Below are 22,433 nucleotides of genomic sequence, written 5' to 3'. Positions count from 1 at the left end.
TGGTGGGCAACCTGCGGCCCACGGGCTGCATGTGACCTATCAGGGTAATCCTCTGGCAGGCCGCGAGACAGTTTGTTTACAGTGACCGTCCGCAGGCACGGCCGCCCGCAGTTCCCAGTGGCCACGGTTCACCGTTCCCGGCCAATGGGAGTTGTGGGAAGTGGTGCGTGCCTATGGCCGGTCAGTGTAAACAAACTATCTCGCAGCCAGCCAGCGGATTACCCTGATAGGCCACGTGCAGCCCGCAAGCTGCCCACCACTGCTCTGACTTCACCTCCCCTCACCTCATGGATCCTCTAACCATCACCTTTCTCAGAGTGGAAGCATGCAACTAAATATTTTAGAACTAAAATGTTTCACAGAAAAATAGATGTTAAAACAATAAACAGTCCACATGCTTGCCTGTCTTTTCCTAAGGCTTACCAATCCCTGGATCTGGGGGAAGGCCCACTTCTTTAGACCCCTTCCACGGTATCTCTTTGTGTTAACCTGTCTCCCTGAACTGCTGATGATAAATGACCCTCCTCCCTCCCCGAGAAGGGCTTTTTAACTATTTTGAGTTCTCTTGATCTCTTCCTCTCCAGCACTGGCAGAAAAGCTATGTCACTTTGCTTTGGAGCCTAGAAGTAAGCCATCATTTTGGAATTGCCTCCCCAGTGTTTGTTCAGAGGTTGCTTATCTATAGTTATTGTGTTGCTTCCTTGCTTGTTTTTCCCATACTGTCTATTAAGCTAGAACAATACATACATACAGGAGAGTCTTATAACCTAGTATACATTATGGGACCTAGTCACTGAGGTGAAGGTAAAGTTGTTCATAAAATTATTATAGCTCAATATTGTTAGATTATTACATAGTAATTCCATGTCCATCATGGTAATTATTCTTATTTTATAGTTAGGAAATTGAGCTATTAAGTAGGGCTGTCAAGCGATTAAAAAAATTAATCGTGAGATTTAAAAAATTAATCACGATTAATCACACTGTTAAACAATAATAGAATACCATTTATTTAAATATTTTTGAATGTTTTCTACAATTTCAAATATGTTGATTTAAATTACAACACAGAATACAAAGTGTACGGTGCTCACTTTATATTGATTTTTCATTACAAGTGTTTGCACTGTAAAAAGACAAAAGAAATGTATTTTTCAAGTCACATAATACAAGTACTGTAATGCAATCTCTTTATCATGGAAGTTGATATGTAGAATTATGTACAAAAATACCGCATTCAAAAATAAAACAATGTAAAACTTTAGAGCTTGCAAGTCCATGCAGTCCTACTTCTTGTTCAGCCAATCGCTCAGACAAACTAGTTTGTTTACATTTGCAAGAGATAATGCTGCCTGCTTCTTGTTTACAATGTCACCTGAAAGTGAGAACAAGTGTTCTCATGGCACTATTGTAGCCGGTGTCGCAAGATATTTACGTGCTAGATGCTCATGCTTCAACCACCATTCCAGGAGACATACATCCATGTTGATGATGGTTTCTGCCCAAAAACCATCCAAAGCAGTGTGGACCGACACATGTTCATTTTCGTTATCTGAGTAATATGTCACCAGCAGAAGGCTGATTTTCTTTTTTGGTGGTTCGGGTTCTGTAGTTTCAGCATCGGAGTGTTGCTCTTTTAAGACTTATGAAAGCATGCGCTCTACCTCATCCCTCTCAGGTTTTGGAAGGCACTTCAGATTCTTAAACCTTGGGTCGACTTCTGTAGCTATCTTTACAAATCTCACATTGGTACATTCTTTGCGTTTTGTCAAATCTGCAGTGAAAGTGTTCTTAAAATGAACGACATGTGCTGGGTCATCATCCGAGACTGCCGTAACATGAAATATATGGCAGAATGTGGGTAAAACAGAGCAGGGGACGTACAATTCTCCCCCAAGGAGTTCAGTCACAAATTTAATTAACGCATTATTTTTTTAATGAGTGTCATCAGCATGGAAGCATGTCCTCTGTAATGGTGGCCAAAGCATGAAGGGGCATACGAATGGTTAGCATATCTGGCACTTAAATACATTGCAATGCTGGCTACAAAAGTGCTATGCAAATGCCTGTTCTCACTTTCTGATGACATTGTAAATAAGAAGAGGGCATTATCTCCTGTAAATGTAAACAAACTTGTTTGTCTTAGCCATTGGCTGAACAAGAAGTAGGACTGAGTGGACTTGTAGCCTCTGAAGTTTACATTGTTTTGTTTTTGAGTGCAGTTATGTAACAAAAAAAAATCTACATTTGTAAGTTGCACTTTCAGGACAAAGAGATTGCACTACAGTGCTTGTATGAGGTGAATTGAACTATACTCTTTCTTCTGTTTATCATTTTTACAGTGTACATATTTGTAATCAAAATATACATTTTGATTTCAATTACAACACAGAATACAAGATATATATGAAAATTATTAAAAATACAAAATATTTAATAAATTTCAATTGATATTCTCTTAACAGTGTGATTAAAACTGCAATTAATTTCAATTAATTTTTTAAATCACAAATAATTTTTTTGAGTTAATCGCATGAGTTAACTGCTATTAATCGACAACCCTACTATTAAGTGATTAGCCCAAGGTCATATAGTGAGTCAGTCTCAGAGACATGATTAAAACCAGGGTTCCTGATCTTAGTTCCAACTTTATCCCCTGGGCCACACTGCCTCCAGCATGAACATTCCAAATCTAGTAACACCAGAAACAGATGAAAAGTTTGATTTTTGTCTTTTTAGGGTTATTTATCAAAACAGCAACTAACAGAATTGTTTTGCTTCTGGAGCTGCTAAAATTGTGTCTGCGTCTCTACCTCTACCCTTCCTGCACCCCAAGACCCTCATCCCCAGCCCCACCCCAGAGCCCACACCCCCAGCTGGAGCCCTCACCCCCTCCTGCACCCAAACTCCCTGCTCCAGCCCCCTCCGGTACCCTGAACCCCTCATTTCTGGCCCCACCCCAGAGCTTGCACCCCCAGTTAGAGTCCTCACCTACTCCCACCCCACCCCCAGCCTGGAGCCCCCTCCTGCACTCTGAACCCCTCATCCCCAGACCCACCCCAGCGAAAGTGAGTGAGGGTGGGGGAGAGCGAGCCATGGAGGGAGGGGGAACATAGTGAGCATGGGCGGGGCCTCGGGGAATGGGCGGGGCCAGGGTATTCGGTTTTGTGGGGTTACAAAGTTGGCACCTAGCCCTGCCGCCCCCCTGTGGGACCCGCTGCCCTGAGGGAGCAGAAGCCAGCGGGCGAACACAAGGAGTCCCGAACGTGTGTGACATGGCTCGTGGGGTCCGGGCCTGCCCCCATCGCTTGTTAGTGCCTGGGGCTGGTCGTGCTGGGAAATGGCGGCTGGTACCCCCCAGCTGTTGGCTGTTGCTGGAGGAGTTGAGCGAGAGGGCTTGTAACTGGGCCCAGCACTGCGGGCCGCGCACAGGGTGAGGCTCGCAAGGCGCCCACTGCCAGGAACTCCGCGCGCCACACCAGCCAGCAGAACTACAATCCCCACAACCCCCCGGGGCAGAGGTGGCGGTGACGTCATCCCTGCACCCTGGCGGCCAGCGGCGAGGCCCGGCGCCGCTATTCGCGGAGCGTTCTGCGCCTGCCTCCGGCTCGGCCGAGCGGAGCGGCGGGAGCATAGAGCGCGGCGGTGCAGAGCGGCCGGTGGGCGGAGCTGCTTCGCTCCAGCCCCCCCAAGTAAACAGTCGCTAACATGGCGGCTCGGAGGCCTCGCTCCGCCTCGGGTGAGTGAGTCGCCCGTGGGCGCGGCCGCCGCTGTCGGGCCCGCGTGGGGGCGGCTCTGGCCTGGTCCCCTCGCGGGGAGACTCGTTCCCGCCTCAGTCGGGCCCCCTAGTGGGAGCTTCGCTGCCCCGAGCGCCTCCGTGCCGAGGCCGGGGGAGGGGCCTGGCGGGGGCGGCCCCTGGTAGCTGCAGGGCGGAGGGGGCTTGGGAGGAAGCGCCCGGCTCCGGGGATGCGCAGTCGCGTCCTGCCGGGAAGCGGCTGCCCCCGGGGTGGAAGCTGCCGGGCGGGGCTCGGGGCCAGGACTCCTGGGTTCCGTCCTTGCTGCCGCGGCGGAGTCCCTGGGGCTCTGTGCGCGGCCCCCGTCGCTTCCTCGCTTGTGGGATGGGGACAGCCCTTAGGTCACCTGCAGCCGGGCTGCTTGGGAGGGTCAAGGCTACAGGGCATAACTGTGTTTAATGCAAGGTCAGATCTTCAGATAAAATGTGCCATCGAAATGTCAAGTATTCAACAAATGCCCCCAGAAATCCTAGCACAGTCAAGAAAGGAGAGGAATGAATAGACGTTGCCATTTAGGACCTTATTCAAAGCCAAGAGATTAAATTTACAAGGTACTTTGCAGAGTTGGGGTGAGGATGAAGAAATTGCCATAGCTTTCTTCCCGTTGAGGCTTGTCTAAATACAAAAGTTGAACCACCATTAGCTGGTATAGTTCTCTCTAGCGTGGACACAGTTATACCCATGTAAAGGTGCTTTATATTGGTATACGTGTCCCTGGTCAAGAAGGGAAGTAAACTATACAAAAGTAATACACCTTTATACTGGTACAGCGGCATCCACAGTAGGGGGTGTAAAACTGACTGTTTGGGTTAAAAATAATCACACCCTTAACCATCATAATACTAGTACAAAAACTGTGTATAGACCAGGCCTAATACAAATAATCCTTATTTGATGTTTCTATCCCCTGTGTATTAAAGTGAACAGTTTGTAGTTGCAGCTACTTACCATTGGTTACCTGGTAACAGGAAAGTTCAGTGCCAACTTGTTGAGGCTGCTGTTTCTGTTATTTGAGTCACTTGCCCTCCATTTTAAGGAGTCAAGACCATTAAGTATTGATTGCAACTGATAGTAATGTGATACACACATAAAACTATGGTATTATCTTCTTAATTTACTAGCTTGATGACCTATATTTACCTCAAAATTTAAAAAAGGCTGAGACTTTTGTATTGAACTACTTACAGTGGTTTTATTAATCATTTTAGTTCTCGTAAAGCATAAATTTACTACACAATTGAGAAGTTCAGAACTAATTCTTTTATAATTTGCTTTGAACACTCACTAAAAGGAGAATCACCTATGGTAATTTTTATTTTAATTTTTTTAAAGAGCCCGACTGTGATGATGATTCTTATGAAGTATTGGATTTAACAGAATATGCAAGGCGTCACCATTGGTGGAATCGTGTGTTTGGCCGAAATTCTGGACCAATTGTAGAAAAGTATTCTGTAGCCACTCAGATTGTAATGGGCGGAGTGACTGGCTGGTGAGAGAGGATCACTTTTGATTATTGTGCCATGCATCTGACTGTTCTTAAATTCTTGACTGTTCTGTATCATTCAAAGTGATAAACTGTTTGAGCTTGCATGGTTTCCTAATTAATAACTCTAAATTCAAGAGATAAGGGAAGAACTGGCACTAGATCAAACTTCAAAAGCACTGCCTCGTGTCAGTCAGTAAAACATGCCTATTATAAAAGAGAGCCCTTGCCAATTATTGCAAAAGAGCTTTGAAGAAGTGACAGAACTCTTAAGATCATTTCTTTAACAAACAAATGGAAAATTACTGTATATAATGCTAATGAGTAGCATATTTTATTAGTTATAAGACAGACATGAGGGCCTATTTGTTTTGTTACTGTGAATAAGACTTGCATGTAAAACAGATCAGAAGAAATGTGGGGCAGACTTTGTCAAGGGCCCCAAATACATTTTTTTAGGTGAAGGTGCTTTTTTGTTTAACAGCAAAAGCCACTTGAAATTGAACAACTTCTATACAGTTTTTCTTACAGATAGTGAAATGTGAAGTTGTGTTATATCACTTTAGCTAAAAAAGATATTTCATCTGAGTGTTCTGTTTTAAAAAAAAGTTTACAATCATAAGTACAAAGTATTAACTTAAGTTCTAATATTAAAACATTAATATTATATTACAACACTTTTTAAGTTAATGAAAACAGATATTTTTGGATTTAAACAATGCTATTATGTTTAAAATGCAAACACATGAGAACCTGAAAGTAGAACGGGCTAAATGAAAGTGGAATTAATCTCTATTGTACAAGCTGAGTGAAGTGTAAAAACAAACAAAAAAGCATAAATGGTGAAAAGACCATTATTATTTTAAAATTGTTTAAATAATATGAGGTGTTTAATAATAGAGTTGGGGAATTAGTAGTTTCAATATGATTTTTAACCTGTTTGTGTCTCCCTACAGTTTTTATAAATAATAGATAAATGTACAAAAGCCTTTGGAGTTTTTAGAACAAAGTGTAATGGGAGTTTAGTGCCAAAATCATGAAAAGTGCCAAATCGAGGAGTCTAGAAATTGAAGTACTTTTTCTACAAAACAGGTGCAGTTTGTGGAGTGGTAGTGAAACCTGTTTCTAACAGCCCTAGAAAAATACCTCAGTCCTGGCATGCACAGGCCTGTGCTAGAACTGACAAGGCGGTGGACTCATCTCAGAGTCTGCCAACAAGAATGTTAAATAGAATGGAAGCTTTTCTCCACTCGAAAATAGACTAAGACCTTGTCTACATGCAATTTTTTGTGCTGGCTTAACTATTTTGTTGGGGGGGGTGTTTATTTTTTTACTGAAATAGTTAAATCGGTATAGCCCCTACTGTGGATGCAGTTATATTGGTACAAAAGTCTCTTTAACCAGTATAGCTTATTTCTCCTTCCCTACCAGAATAGATATACCTATACAGGCCCCTTTATACTGATATAACTGTTTGCACTAAGAGGGTTGTAATGCTTTAACTGATTGTACCAGTTAAAGTGGTGCAATTTAATTAAATTATTTTGTGTAGACAAGGCCTGAAGCCACCAACTCACTTCCCAGAGGACATCAAATAACCATTAGTTGATAACTGATCTAGACTTGTGCTTGATATACATCACCAAAAAGTGTTTGTATTACATAAATCTATAATTTCTCATAACTTGCAGGTTGCAGAGTAAGAAATAGGAAAGTGAAACTGTCATTTTAGGAATCCAAAATTTTAGTAGGGTTTAATGTGAAAATTCTGAAAAATGGCATTGTGGGCCAGACAATCTTAACTTTATTGGAATGTTGTTTTTTTGGGTCTTCTAAGGTGTGCAGGATTTTTGTTCCAGAAAGTTGGAAAACTTGCAGCAACTGCAGTAGGTGGTGGATTTCTTCTACTTCAGGTATATAGAATTTCATATTTTAATATTTAGGGAATGTGTTATAATTGAATTATATGGACAAAACTCAGCTACTGGCTTATACTTGGGTTGGGAAGGGGAAGGTGGGTTCCATATCTATTTCTTATATTACCCTTGCCAATTAATAGAAAAATACTGCTGCTGTGCTGGTATATTTTTACTTAGTTTTACGTACAGTTTCTTAAAGCTATTGATCAGAAATATAACAGACAGGAATAATCAAATGTTTTTAAATAAAAGTAGTTTCAAGTGAGCTGAAAGAATGAAAACATAATGCAGAAATTGAAATACTATTTTTGACTTGATATTGCCAGACTTAGCAAATTGATTATAAAATTGTGGTTGCAGAGATCAAGGAATGTAAGCAGTCTTTATTTTTTGTTAACAGGGGGATGGAATCTCAAAGGTACCTAAGTGTCAAAGGAGTCTAATTCAGTCATAGTCTAGGTGTCTAGTTTCTTGTTAGGAGTACTTGTGGCACCTTAGAGACTAACAAATTTATTTGAGCATAAGCTTTCGTGGGCTATAGCCCACTTCATCAGATGCATAGAATGGAACATATAGTAAGAAGATATATATACATACAGAGAACATGAAAAGGTGGAAGTTGCCCTACCAACTTTAAGAGGCTAATTGATTAAGGTGAGCTATTATCAGCAGGAGAAAAAAACTTCTGTAGTGATAATCAAGATGGCCCATTTCAGACAATTGACTGAAGTGATTTAGAATAACCCGCATATGGAGATGGTGCACAAATCAATTTGACTAGCATGGATACACTGAATTGTTTGCCTTAAACCAGTGCATTACACCTCTGGATCAGTTGGGAATGATTCAATTCTTCGTGTAGGCACAACCTGGGGGTTTAGGAGTGCTCATTGCACTTCAATATTTAAATTCCATTTGTCCAGAAGAGCATGGGTTTGTGTTTCAGAACTGACTTTCCTGCTTAGCAGTACAACATTCTGCCACTTGGCTAGCCTTATCAATTTGTGTCACACAAATTTTGAATTAAAAAAAGAAACAAAAAGCTTGTAAATCACTAATGAGCCTATATACAAATGGGGAAAACAGGTTTGCTGTATCTGTTTATGTACATTTTGATTTTTTGTGTGTGTGTTGGCCTTTTCTGTGGAAAATATTTGATAAAGAAACTTATGGGGGGAGGGTTGGACAGGGTTGAACTGTTATACCTCAGTTGTACATTTAGGTTCAGTTGTCGCCATCTTTGATTGATTCAGATCATATTCTGATAGAAGTAAATGTCTTAGTCATTTAATTCTAGGTACTTTGCATAGTAAAGATTAGTCAAATTGTATGGTAGTCTAATTACATTTCTATAGTCTTTAAAGTTTTTTCTTTTAAAAATCATCTGTAAATACACAGTGTAAATTCACTTTAATTCAAGAATATATGCTGAATGCATTCATTGAACAGGTAGAAGGGTTTTCAGCAGGTGACTAGAAATTAACTTTTTTTTTTTTTTTTAAGTTTCGTTGAAGTTGCAAGTTTCGTTAATGCAAAATGTTGAGAAGTTACAGATACCAGAGGAATCCACTGGAACAAGAAGGGGGCCCATTTGTTGGGAAGTGTACTCAAGTAGAGTCCTATTTGTGTAGTTTTTGAAATTCAAGAAAAACCTTCTAACTTCTTTTTAGTGTATATTAAATTGATTTCAAGGGATCTAGTTGGAAACTAAAAACAAAATATAATATGTGGTTAGTTTCTCACGGGTAGCAGATAAATCAAATTCTGAAAACAGGCTAGTTCAATTAGCAATGTTACAACCAATCCTATTAAAAAGTAGTCTTGTAGGGGTGAGGAGAGAGAAGGAAAATAATCCGTTAACATGGCTTTTATAAGTCAAGACCTTATTATCCTCATCAAATCACATGGAAGTTTGATATTTTGAACAATTTAATTTGATTAATTGTGTATCATTTTTTAAACAAGGATTAAATTCTCCTAATGTGCCTGATACAAGGCCAGTTCAAGTCCGCTATAATAGATAGGCACTGGAAAAATAAAAATAACTAATAAAAATAATTCATTTCTCATAACAAACGTAACATCTTTCCTTTTATAGCCTTTAGATTAACTGGTTCCTTATAGTAGGGAGAACTATGGAGAAACATGCCAAATCCTTAAAATGTGGTTCCCCTCTGAAAAGCAACTTTGGTGGTTTTGTTTTTTTAAAAGCACCTTGTCACTTGAGAGATCTGTTTCTTGTGGCAGAGTGCTGGGAGCTAGTAAGTGAGCCAACACTCTGATCACTTCAGGCATCAATCAGCTAATTGGCTGATCAGGCTGGGTGAGCCAATTTGTCCACTAGTAGGAGGGGGGCATAGGAAGGAACTATAGAGAGGGAGTAACCAGGGTTAGCTAAGCCCAATGTGTGCAAAGATCTCAAGGAAGGGAGACCTTTGTTCCTTTCTGGCCCTGCAGGAAAGGACTAAAGGTAGAGAATCACTGTATCTAATATTGCTACATGGGACTGTATTGGTGAAGGAAGTGTAAATAAATCATGCAAAGTTGCCACTCAGCAGTGAGAGTCTGAGAGGTTCCTGGGGCATCTGAGGATGTTGACGGCGCATGCCCCTTTACTTGTGTATATAAGTCATATATGTTCAGTTTAGTGGCAAAATGTTTTTACTGCTTTTTGCTCCTGTTAGACTAAGGTCTGTGTTTGAGTCAATCTTCTGTTAGCCATTATTTAATCATAAAAAGCTTTATTTATAGTAAGTCATTTATTCTTTCTCTTCCATATTTGGACTCATTCAATTTAGAACACCATTGATGGATTCAAGTCTTCACTTAAATAATTCTGTAACAAATGGAACATTTGAAAACCATACAAGGTGCAAAAATAACACTAGGATTTACCTGGCCTATTCTGGTCTGGCTACATACTCTACTGGTGTTCTGTGATAGCTATGATATTGTGGCAGGATGCATGCCGGGACATCTCAATGAAGTTGGGAGAGGGCAACATGCTACGGGGGTGGGAGAGGATAAAAAGGTGAGAGTTCCTCAAATTCTTGTGTTGAATATCCGACTTGACAGTTTTGTGCCCCATTTGAGAGGGGCATTCAACAGAACTGCCAAAGCAAATAGAATTTTTATATTGGAAATTTGTCTTTAAGCAAATGCATTAGGTCTGACAAGTTTTAGTAGAAATATTTTTGGCCAGATCCTTAGCGTGTGTAAACTAGAGTAGTTCCATTGAGAGATCTCTCTCTCTCTCTCTCTCAATGGAACTACTCTAGTTTACACACGCTAAGGATCTGGCCAAAAATATTTCTACTAAAACTTGTCAGACCTAATGAAGAGTTTGAAGAGTTAAACTCCAGGGATTAGATCCTCAGCTAGTGTCAACTGACAGTGCTATTAAAAAAAATATTCTCTCTCTCTCTCTCTCTCTCTCTCTCTCTCTCTCTAAAAAATATTTTTTTTAATGGCACTGTGTCAGTTGACACTAGCTGAGGATCTAATCCCTGGAGTTTAACTCTTCAAAAGGAAGATTTACTTCTCTGTTTCTTTTAGTTCATTTGTTAACTCCTGTATGATAAAGTTAGTGTCTTTAAACACCTTGTTAAAGTGTACACGTGTGTGATGGGTAATGCTGCCCATTTAAGTATCAGATTTATAAATCTGGAACAGGGTAAACTTTTAAGCATTGTCTGTTGTAAAACTAACTGAATGTTATCTAACGGTAACAAGCCCTTCTTCAGGTTGGTTGGTCTAATATGGGTGAAACTTGCTGTTGGAGAAGTTGGTTCTTTAGTGTACTCTTCCTATTCGATCTACTTCTGCATTCTCTTTATTGTGTTCCATAACAAAGGTTTGCACAGCCCATGTGAGTAACTGCAGCGAGGTAATCTAGCTAAGCAGATTCTTTTGAGTTAATGGCTTCAGCAGAACCCAGTGACTGCAAATCAAAATTTGGTGTTTAAGTTCAAGACATTATGGAGGAGATATTCCTGGCCCCATACTTAAGATTGTGAACCGGGTTCCATTGTATGACTTACTCACTAGATGAATCTCAGCTTTTGAGTTCATATAAAAACAAAACTTACCTATAAAGTTTATGGATAATATATATTTTTAATGGATATATAGACTGATTTACCCAACATTTAAAAGACAACTGCAGATCTTTGTAGTCTTGATTTTCCTTCCTTGAATAATTGTGGTGTTATGCGGAATTATTTGTAGTAAGTCATTGTCCACAATGTGATAGGTGTTCTCCACTCTTATAGGAAAATGCAGTCTCTGCCCTAAAAATTTTGCAATCTATGGCCCTACAGCCACTTAAATATGCATTACTTTACTCATGTGAGTAGTCCCATTGACTTCAATGAGACTGTTTATGTGTGTGTCAAGATACACAGCTGCTTAAGTGTTTACAGGTTCAGGGCCTAATAACAAAAATATGGGGGAAGGGGATAAAACCTTCATAGTAAAAAATGTGGGATTTTTTTTGCCCTCTGGGCATTGTTTTTTCAAGTTAGGATGAACTTGTCTGCAACTGCTCCTCTATTTGCCCATAATTAGTTGTCTAATATCTTGTGGGCATTATGGTAGAAGTGGTTCATGTTATTCACTGATACATATACCATTTATTTGGGGCTTAGTGGTGTGGAGAGGGCTAGAGTCCTGTAGTATTAGGTTCTTATTATGCTGAACAGTTTATAATACTAAAGACAAGAGGATAGTTCTCTATTTCCGTGTGAGGTTTAGATAACAAAGTCCCTGAGCGTCCTGTCCTAAATTAAAATTTCAGCAGTGATGCTGAAAGAAACTAAAATGAAACAAAGCTGCATTTTAGTCCTTTGATAAAAGTGCTTTCAGTTTCTATTTTGCTGCAAGTAAAACAGTAATAAATGAGTATATAAATTGACCTGTAAATGTTAACCTGTAAATTAATCTCAAGCATGGTATAAAATAAAAAGTAGAAAAGGGGTGAAAAAAACAAGAATCTATTGAACCTTGCCAGTTCTTTTTCAAAGTATATTTTTGATTTATTACAGAAATAATCTCTGGCATGGTAAAACACAATATCTGTAGCATCTGCAATTAAAGTACTTGAACTTCCATTTGTCTTTCTCTAGAAAAAGCAAGCCCACAACAGTTTTTAAAATTGGGTAGACACAAACATCTTGTGATTTGACTCTTTGGATGTTATATTGGTTAGTGTAATTGTTCTTATTTAATATTTTTTTAATTGCCCTAGATTGCCAGTCATAGTGGGTATGTGCAGGTTGACTGGAAGAGAGTTGAAAAAGATGTAAACAAAGCAAAAAGACAGATAAAAAAACGTGCGAACAGGGCAGCACCTGAAATCAGCACCCTCATTGAAGAGGTAAGATGTTTTTAAAAAATAAATTGTTCTGAATTGTGTGCTGTTTCATTTTGGTTAAGATTACATTGATTGAGGTTTCTGGCCTTCCACTGCATTTGGTCATAGTTATGCCTGATAACTAATATTCTAGACGGCATGTGCAAAATTTCAGGAGCATAGTCCCGCTTCTTAGGGAAGACTTACACAATCTCATCAACAGAACATATTTCTGTGTTTTAATAAATGTTAGAAGTCCTGCAGGAAAGCCCAGTACCTATTTGTTATACTAATGTTCACTTCCAGGTGAGATTTTTTTGTTCTCATGCCAGACCATAGCAATTACTTGCCTTATGCTGATCAGGCTTCAGGGATTGTCTTCATAAAATAGAGAGGTACAACAGCCATGTGCCAGTTCTGGGAATTTGTATCCTGCTGTAAGGCCAGTTAACCTAGCAAAATATTGGTTGCTTATCACTTTACTTGAGTAAAATAAAGTTGCTTTTTGGTGGTGGTGGTGCAGCTCAAAATTATGATTTTGAAAAAAGTTACCCTTTTCCCCTTTTGAATGAAGTAAAAACATTTTGGAGCTGGTATTAAATCCATGGGTGTTAGTAATCTTTGAGCTTCTTGCCACATCTGGGTAACAGGAGGAGGTGCAAACATCCATCTACAAGGCTTTACTGTTCTCTGCTATACTCTTAACCAAACAAGTGCAGAGAATCTCTAAAATAATTGCTTTTGAAGAACTGTACTAAAAGTAATTAACCCTAAGTGTTTTCATATTGACTTTAAAATGAGGAATGAGTTTGCTTATGCACAGGTAATGGGAACTATGCTTTAGATTGCATGGAGTTGTCCACCTCATTCCTTGAACCAGTTTAGCGAGTGTCCCTCTCCAAAATATGTCTGTGGTGTGCATATTGTTGATGCATTGAGAGAAACTACCAACACTCTTCTAGTATAGCTAAGGCCCATTTAGTTTTAGGAATAGTTTCTCGTTTGAGGACTTCCCTTTACCAACAGAATATTAGAAAAAGTGAGTCTTTTTTGCCAGGAGATGTATGGGCTTTTTTTTTTCTTTTTTTTTTTTTTTTTCACACTTGAAACACATATGTATCTAATTTTCTGACTACTTGTCTTGAAGTCTGATTTTTGTTATGCTGAAGAAAATCATAGCAATGCCCACACTGGTATCTCTGTAGTTAAAGATGTTGGTGTCTCCAACATAACCTATATAGCATTATTCCTCGGTTGCCAAATTGTTTTTATAATTTTAATTCCAGTCTAAAACTTGGTATACAGCTCTCTAAATCAGATGTAATTTAATCAGTCTTTTTTGACAGGCTGAGGAGTGGACCAGGGAGGAATTAAATCATGTTCAAATGGCTTTGATTTTAAAATTGTAGACTACTCCCATTGTTTGAAATATCGAACGTTTTTGTTTTACAAAATGGCTATTACATCATAGTAAAGATGTAAATCACATTTATTTTGCATACCTGTCATAACACACAGTTTATATTGTGTTGCTACTTATATCCAAACATCTGTTGATATAGTACAATGCTTTCCTATGGTATATGATTTACGAGATTAAAGGTTACAAAAGTGTGGATCAGAAAGAAGTGACCTTGAGATTATAATTAATCTAATTATAATTAATTCCCTGTGTCTGGTTAAAACTGAAATGAGTTTAGTGGTCTTACCGTAGCTCTCACATTTTTACAAAAGAAGCGTACAGTGCAGAGTTTCTGCACAGAAAAAGGCCAGTATTGGCATAAGAACATTGCTAGAAGTCAAAAATGAGGCGCATTGTTAAAGTTTGCAGAGTCTGCGTGCACTATACCTGATTCCAGCATGTGCTATATCTGCTAAACTAACAAGCTTTGAAAAATTAAGTTTATTGAAAATAGTACAAACCTCTGTTCTTGGTTAATCATGATAAAAATACGGAATGTTCCCATTAGGTGTAATGGTTTTTGCACAGATCACTAACAACTATTTTCTTTTTCAGTCAACAGAATTTATCAAACAGAATATAGTAGTATCCAGTGGATTTGTTGGAGGCTTTTTGTTAGGACTTGCATCTTAAGGACCTGAATTTTGTCTTCCTGATGGCATCAACCACAACAAAGAACAGTAGTAGTGATCAGTGCACTGTCTTAAAGCAAAGCAGTGTGGGTCACTGATCACTCCAGAGCAAGGAGAATGGACTAGCCAGACAAATTGGAAGCTTTTATGTTTTAGGCTTTTGCCTTCTGACGCTTGGCATAAGATTTGCTGAAAAACTGCAGTGTGCTCATAATAGCATTTCTGGACAAAACTGGTTAATTTTCATCATGACTTTTTTATTCTGTGACCATTCAGAAAATAGCATTTTTAAAATGTAATTTGTGGGATATAGCTATGTTACAGTAATATAAGAAGGAAAGCTCCATTTTCAATCTGATTGTTTTCCAGTTAAATGTTGTTTTATCTTTATTTAAAAGGTATTGTCCTTCATGCTGTAGTAAATAGTGCCAGTTACTAATAATGTATACAATGTGTAGCTTCAGCCGCAGGGCTGACAATCTTCCTTAGAAATCACTGCAATAATCTATAAATCTGTAATAACTTTTTACAGAAGTATTAAGTAACAAAAAATCATGAGCATATTAAAGATGAAAATCAAACCTTGATGGGGGTCTTTTTGTACTTCCTTTAACATTCAGGGATACGGCACAGGTATTTGCATACAAATTAGTGTATTGTACAAACAGTACACACATTATTTCATCAAATGCATGTCATACATAAATGTGCAGATAGTTACAATTGAAATACGTGTATTTATTATGTAAATATGTACTCTTTAAACCTTTGACACTTAAAATTACATTTTTATATTTTGTAATCCAGGGAGAACAGCTCATTTAATCCACCCTGTTGGAAATCTCAAGTGCTGAGGTTTTTATTTAACATTGAAAATGCTTAGTTGAACTTTAAAGCATGTCAGTACAGTGTAATTTGAGTAATCCAAAAGCTCTTGCCACAGTCAGTTTCAGTAGGCGATAGTTATTCACTTCACTTTCATGTTAACCCCTGGAACTAAACAAAGCTTATATTGCTGGTATGTTCGATCTGAGGTTTTTAGTAGAAGGTGAGTCACTTACTTTGATTTGTAGAAATGTACTCATCCAATATGTAAGTAATCAAAAACTATAAATTGGTAACAAAACAGGGATTCTCCTTCTCCAGCCGCCTATTGGGAACAAATTCCCACTCATCCTGATCTCAAAAGTCTGGGAAAGCAAATGAGTCTTACAGCATGCTCCATAAGTCAGCACACTTGGGGCTGTGTCAGACCAAAGCAGGAAGCAAGTTCTAAAGGGAGAGAGGTTTACATTTGACAGTGAATTTGCAACCTTCCACCCAAGCAGAGATTTAAAAAAAAAAAAAAAAAAAGTGTTTGTCTGCTGTTACCTCTTTATCCCTAACAGATCCACCAACTTCAAGACCTGCCCTGGCCCTCAAACTTGTGAAAATGTGTCGCAAAGAGCAGGCAGATCCCTTCAATCAAAGGAGATGTCATATTTACCAATTTTCCTAATTACTCTTTGCTTCCTACCATACCAACAAGCATTTCCTCACTTATTTCTTGGATTGAGTCTCCCTCATCCTGGTTCAGCCACAGGGTCTGGTTTACATCCGATGAACCAGCCCTGAACATGTAACCCATTTTCCCTTGCTAATATGTTGAATGGACCAATATATTTTTAGAATACACAGTGGGGAACCCCACATGTGAGACAGCATGTGTGATATGTGGGCTATGTATGCTTACTCCTGAACACAAGGGAACAAGGAAAGTAGGAAGTAAACTATGACTACCTGGCAAGTTTGGAGTGGGATAGCTCAGTGGTTTGAGCATTGGCCTGCTAAACCCAGGGTTGTGAGTTCAATCCTTGAGGTGACCACTTAGGGATCTGGGGCAAAATCAGTACTTGGTCCTGCTAGTGAAGGCAGGGGGCTGGACTCAATGACCTTTCAAGGTCACTTCCAGTTCTAGGATATAGGATATCTCCATTAATTTATTTATTTATTTAAGTTTAGAGGGCTATCGGAGCCAGAGAGACTTCAAAATGCAGAAATCTAACCATAGAGAAACCAATCACTAGAAGCATAAATTAAATCAGGTAATATGTAAGAGGGCCAAAATAGATTTTGAAGAGCAAATATATAAAGGTAGAAAACAATATATTTGCTTCCTGCTTCTGTTAGAATGAAAGAATCTGTGGGTCCTTAGTATCACTAGAGGTTAGAGAGCCATTATACAAATCAGTAGTATGCCACCATTTAGAATACAATGTGGATTTGTGTCACCCTATCTCAAAAAGGATATTGCAGAATTAGAGGGGCTCCACAGAAAGGCGACAATGATTAAGGGATGGGAAAACTCATATAAAGAGAGATTGAAAAGATTTAGGATTGTTCACTTTAGAAAGGAAACAATAACCGGGGACAGGATAAAAATATGTAACATAATAGATGGTCTAGAGAAGTATCAGAGGGGTAGCCGTGTTATTCTGAATCTGTAAAAAGTAACAGAGGGTCCTGTGGCACCTTTAAGACTAACTGAAGTATTGGGAGCATAAGCTTTCGTGGGTAAGAACCTCACTTCTTCAGATGCAAGAAGTGGTACAGAGAAGGTCTAGAGAAGGTACATCAGGAGTTTGTTTCCCCTCTCATGTAAAATAACAACAAAGGGATATTCAAAGAAATTGAAAGGTAAAAAATTCAGAACTGGTAAAGGGAAATACATTTTCACTCAGTGCATATTTGGATGGTGGAACTCAGTGCTCTAGGAAGTCATTGAAGCCAAGAATTCAGTGATAATCAAGGAGGGACTGGACATTTATATGAATAACAAGACTATCCTGAGTTGTTATAGTTAATTCTAATACATTTTTTGGAAAAGTTCTAAAACTTCATGTTTAAAGACTTATCCTAATCCTTAATAGACAGATATTAGTTTGACACCTTAATGAGGAGCAGATTAACCCACATCTGCTTCCTGGTGGGTTTTGTGAACATTCCTCTGTAGCATCTGATGCTGGCCACTGTTGGAAACTGGATACTGACCAGACAGACCACAGGTCTGATCCAGTATGGCAATTCCTATATCCCTGTTAACATGTAACAAACATAATGAAGTTTTCTGCATAGTGGGTTTTGAGACTGCTCTTTAATAAGTTGTCTATTCAATTTGTATACATATATCTTGATAATCAACACTTCAACAGTTATTTCTAGGTAGCTAAACCAAAGTCAAGCAATTTGTCATTTATACCGAGCCTCGTTCTGTTCCCATTGAAATCAATGGGAGTTTTGCTATTGAATTTTAAGGGACCAGAATTTGTCTCACTGTCTGTGGAGGCCATTTTCATGCAAAATGCAAACTGAAAATGGCAGCACTGAAATTAAACATATAGCAGATATTCAACAGTGCAGCAGTTTTCAAGTGTATTTGTCTTAAGAATAAAGGCATAAGCATGCAGTAGTCTTTAGAAATGGAGAAACTACCAAAATTAAACACAGAAGGAGAAAATGTTGCTCTTTAAACAGTAGTACTTCAAGATGTTTCATAAAGTCTGTAATTTCCAGTGCTGAGAAGGAAGCATCACAAAATATATAATAGAGACCTTTATTCACATCTAAAGATGTGGGGGGAAACTAAGCAGAAGAGTGTTTTCACTGTTGAGTGCTGTTTTTTTTATTTGCAATGCTCATGTATATTTCAATGGAAGTATCTGCAGCTGGCTGACTGTGACCCAAATGTTGTGGTGATAGAGGTACACTAGCACTCCTTTCTCCTCCCCAGAAATAAGCAGAATGCTCTTTAATACGTGTGCAAGCATTTCTGCATACATGCAGTGTACATTTTTCAAATCCTTCATAGAAAATAGTATCAAGAAATCAGTGAATAAGAATTGAATCATGAATCTCATTTACAATAGATGCTTTGAAGAACTTCCATTTCAAGCAGAGGTTGTCTACATATGCTTGCCAGTATTGATTCAACAGAAAACAGAACCAGTGTGTCTTGTAATGATTGTTAATAAAACTTCATACTTTTTCAAACTATACATAAATTGGGATGGGAACTTTACCCAATTTTCTCATATAGTTAAAGAATAACAAACTTTCAATGTCAAAAAAGTGAAGATGGTTTTATTTTGAGATTTTAAATCCTCTGCAGTGAGTCAGTCCAAATGTCTTGGTGGTTAAATACTGAATATTGAAGATGCTACACTTCATCTAACCAAATTTTTACAAGAAAAACCTACAGCTGATAAAGCTTGTGCAGCTCAAATATTACCAGACATTTTTTCAGTTTTCCTTTGAAATAAAAATAAGAATGAATCTTAAATATTAATAATGTACTCCACCTGGTGTTCCCATAGTTGTGTGTGATTGTCAAGGATAACAAATTTCTCCAGAAATTATAGCATTTTAAATTAAGGCTGTTGTTATTTATATAGCATCAAATGTGATTATTCGTTTATAAACGTACAGGTTCCCTGTCCCACAGAATGTACTATCTAAAACCCTGATCCTGCAGACACTTATGTATGTGCTTAATTTTGAGCATGATTAGTCTTACTGACTTCAATTTGACTGGTTATGTGAGTAAAGTTAAGCCCATGCTAAAGAGTCAGCATGATTGGGACTCAAATGGATGACATTTAAATGAAGGTTAATAATAGTAAAACTTTTAAATTGGAAGTGGTAACTTGCTGGCTACACATTTTTTCTCTTTCAACAATGAAGCTCATTTCTTCACAAACTGTGGTCAGCGGCCTACGAATGGTCAGTAAAGTTTTTTCATTTGGATCACAAAACCAACAGAAATGGTACCATCTATTGAGAAAAATAGAGAAATTAAGGGGATTGGAGTAATGAATGAGCCCCACTCTTACAAAGTAAGGTGTAACTGACTTTACTATTGACTAGCTGGCCTTCTCTGTGTTTATCAAGCTGTTAAGTACTTAACATTTTCAATTGAAGTCAACACTATTAGCATATATTATCAAGTTGCAGGTGGCGGTGTTTTGGGGCTTTTTTTCAGTTCACTACCTCCAGTGATTCTTGAAATGAATTAACTCATCTTTCAGTAGTGGGAAAGGCTGATAACATTGCAGTAGTACTGTAGAAGGCTGAGGTGCATTTTGGAGTGCCAGTGTACAAAAATCTGAAAAAGTCCATATTATTCCCCTTTATTCTACCTTCCATTCTTGTGTGTTCCTGGGGGGGGAAAAAAAAAGCAATCAAGTCCATGGCTTAGTTCCCCGCACATGAAACATTCTATAGAGGATGATGTAGTTACATTTATTTTATCCATGTGTTTTTGGTAGGTTACCTGCTCCTATGTCTTTTCAGACAGTCTTTCCATTAACTTCAGTGGGTACAAGATCAGGCCCTAAGTGCTTGTATTTCTGAGTATATAGAATAAAGGATCTTATGGTTAGTGTCCTTATACTCATGAGTCTCACACTGACCAGAATAAATAGGTACTGAGGGCATATTATGATGTTATAACTAGTTTTAGGTCTTTGTTTTAAAAGGGGGAGTTCATTGTATAAAAGTTGAGAGTGTAAGATATCTACCAAACCCTTCTGTGATATTGGTATTTTTTTTCCACTAGAAAAATAAATTCCTTTGCTAGAGGGCATGTAGGAATATTTGCTGTGGTTTGCTTAGACTTAATGTTATAGTTATTTGTCAAATACCATTTCTGTAGACGATGAAGAGAGCTACAGAAGTAAGAGTAAAACCAGATGACTTTTTCTGTCTCCACAAAGCAGTTGCAGTTCCTGTTAAATAAGGAGCAAAGAAAGGTAATCTGTGTCTACAAAGTTCTTAAAAAAAAGTCACAAAAAAGTTGATTTAAGATTTGCATTTGTATGTAAGAAACATGTTTATAATATGGGGCAGCAGAGCCACTTAGTGTATAGGTCACAGTTTGTTTTTTAACACACATGATTCCTACAGCATCATAAGTAGGCATTTTATCACCTGGGGCGAGCAAGCATATTTGCTCCCCCTACCTTTTTTTCCCCACCCCCGCAGCTCTGCGCCCTGAGCAGCTGCCCCACTTGCCCCGCACTGGTTACGGCTCTGGATTCCTAAACTACATTTAAAAATAGTAAATTGAAGTGGGATATATACCACAAAACCCACTATGAGGAAAGTAAGCCTATGGAAAAGCACATAGGTAAATTAAAAGGGTAGAATACTGACAGAAGATTAAAATTGCAAATAAAAAAAGAAAAAATGACATTAAATAACCAAATGTACAAAGTTGCTAGGGGCCATCGGGCTGCAGGAATAGATGGATGAGGTTGATAACGCAGAGGGCCTAAAGGAATTCTTCGCCCCAATAATCACAGAAGCAACAGAAGGTAATATCCCAGGAACTGGGATACATTTTCCTGGGGGGAAGGAAGGGAAATATCAAAAGGTTTTACTGTTGCACTAAAGTGGATAATAAGGCAATAAGAACTATTAAAAGTTTACGAAGCACCGGTCCAGAATGATTAATCACATCCTAGAATTCTAAAGAAAGCAGACGAAACTGGAAAGCTTTTATGGAACATTTTTGATAGCTTACTAAAAACAGGGTTATTAAATGCTGGTGAGTAGTTAATGTAGTTTATACTCAGAAATGAGTGAGGGAGGATACAAATCCAGGAATTTATAGACCTGTAAGCTTGCCTTTGGTTCTACAGAAGAAACTGGAAATGTTGATGAGTCATGACTGTGTAATTTAGTAAGTGACAGCATGGATACACAAACAGAATACATTATTCAAACATAAGTGTCACGGGAAATGTAAATGATGCAAATAGGGTATAGTCTATCATTGTACAAAGAATTTACATGCACAATTCCTATTAACATAAATGGGAGTTACCTATGCAAATCCCTTCCTACTGATGCAAGAACAAATTTCAATGATATTAAACTTTACTGTTACTCTTCCAATAATGTCTACAGTTTAGCTGATTTCAAATGGTTTTCTGCGTTTATACATTTTATAGAGAAGTTTGAAGTAACACTTTTTTAGTCCTCTCTAAAATTATAAATGCACTCTGCCCCAAATAATTTGTTTCAGTATAGTATCTTAGTTGTAGTTTATCATCAGCATTTTTAATTACAATTTTTGGACAAAAAATATTCAATGTTCTGGATGATATAGCTCCAGTGAACTCTCTAGGTCTAATCTATATAAAGGTGTTTTTTTTTTTTTAACAGTAGAGCTATTTCAGATAGGGGTCTGATTTTTTTTATGAAATAATTAAATCGGTATAAATTCAAGTGTGGATGCAGTTAAACCAGTATAAAAGAGCATTATACTGGTATAGTTTATTCCTCTTTCCATATGGGAATAAGCCAAACCAGTATAAGCAAAAATTCTTAACCTGGGGCTCATACCCTCCCTTTCTTTATGGCTGAGAGAGAGAGGTGTAAATTAGTGGCAGGGGCATCCCAAAACCTTTTTCTGTTATAATGTGGGGTCATATAGAAAGTGTTGAGAGCCACTGCTCTAACTCATTCATTGTAGAATATGTTTTTTTTCCCCATTTCTGCTTCTCTCAACTCATCGTCTTCACCCCAACCAAGTGTGTTCTCAGGTGCCTGAGCTACTTGAATAAAAGTCTAGAAGCTGCTTCCATAACTCATCCCTGCTTACCAGCTGTACCTCTGCAACAGCACTTTAATTTTTTTGCTCTGATCTAAATAGAGGAGATTTGTGTTTTGTTTGTATGGCTTTAAAAAAAAAAAAAAGGCAAGTGAAACTGATTCTCCTGAGGGAGTCAGAGAGCTGGTCAGAGCCAACATAG

General features: G+C 38.3%; 1 protein-coding gene across 1 annotated transcript; it reads left to right on the top strand.

Annotated features, from left to right (window-relative positions):
* Nucleotides 1–3,652: 3,652 nt before the first annotated feature.
* Nucleotides 3,653–15,225, top strand: LOC112113709 (FUN14 domain-containing protein 1). Its single transcript, XM_024210099.2, has 5 exons — nucleotides 3,653–3,739; nucleotides 5,127–5,283; nucleotides 7,115–7,190; nucleotides 12,442–12,570; nucleotides 14,564–15,225. Exons 1-5 carry the CDS (start codon nucleotides 3,709–3,711, stop codon nucleotides 14,639–14,641), a joined length of 471 nt encoding a protein of 156 aa, XP_024065867.2. The 5' UTR covers nucleotides 3,653–3,708; the 3' UTR covers nucleotides 14,642–15,225.
* Nucleotides 15,226–22,433: the final 7,208 nt, after the last annotated feature.

The sequence above is a fragment of the Terrapene carolina genome, unplaced genomic scaffold (genome assembly GCF_002925995.2).
Source record: "Terrapene carolina triunguis isolate 2854851 unplaced genomic scaffold, T_m_triunguis-2.0 Scaffold24, whole genome shotgun sequence".
Lineage (NCBI taxonomy): Eukaryota > Metazoa > Chordata > Testudines > Emydidae > Terrapene > Terrapene triunguis.
Note: the sequence above shows the minus strand (reverse complement) of the source record. Positions and strands in the feature narration are given on the sequence as shown.

Bases quoted from the DNA above. Each gene is read 5' to 3' on its own strand.
- LOC112113709 (XM_024210099.2), top strand. From the start codon at position 3,709: ATGGCGGCTCGGAGGCCTCGCTCCGCCTCGG. The intron at 5,284-7,114 runs GTGAGAGAGGAT...GGGTCTTCTAAG, and splicing joins ATGGGCGGAGTGACTGGCTG to GTGTGCAGGATTTTTGTTCC. The intron at 12,571-14,563 runs GTAAGATGTTTT...TTTCTTTTTCAG, and splicing joins TCAGCACCCTCATTGAAGAG to TCAACAGAATTTATCAAACA.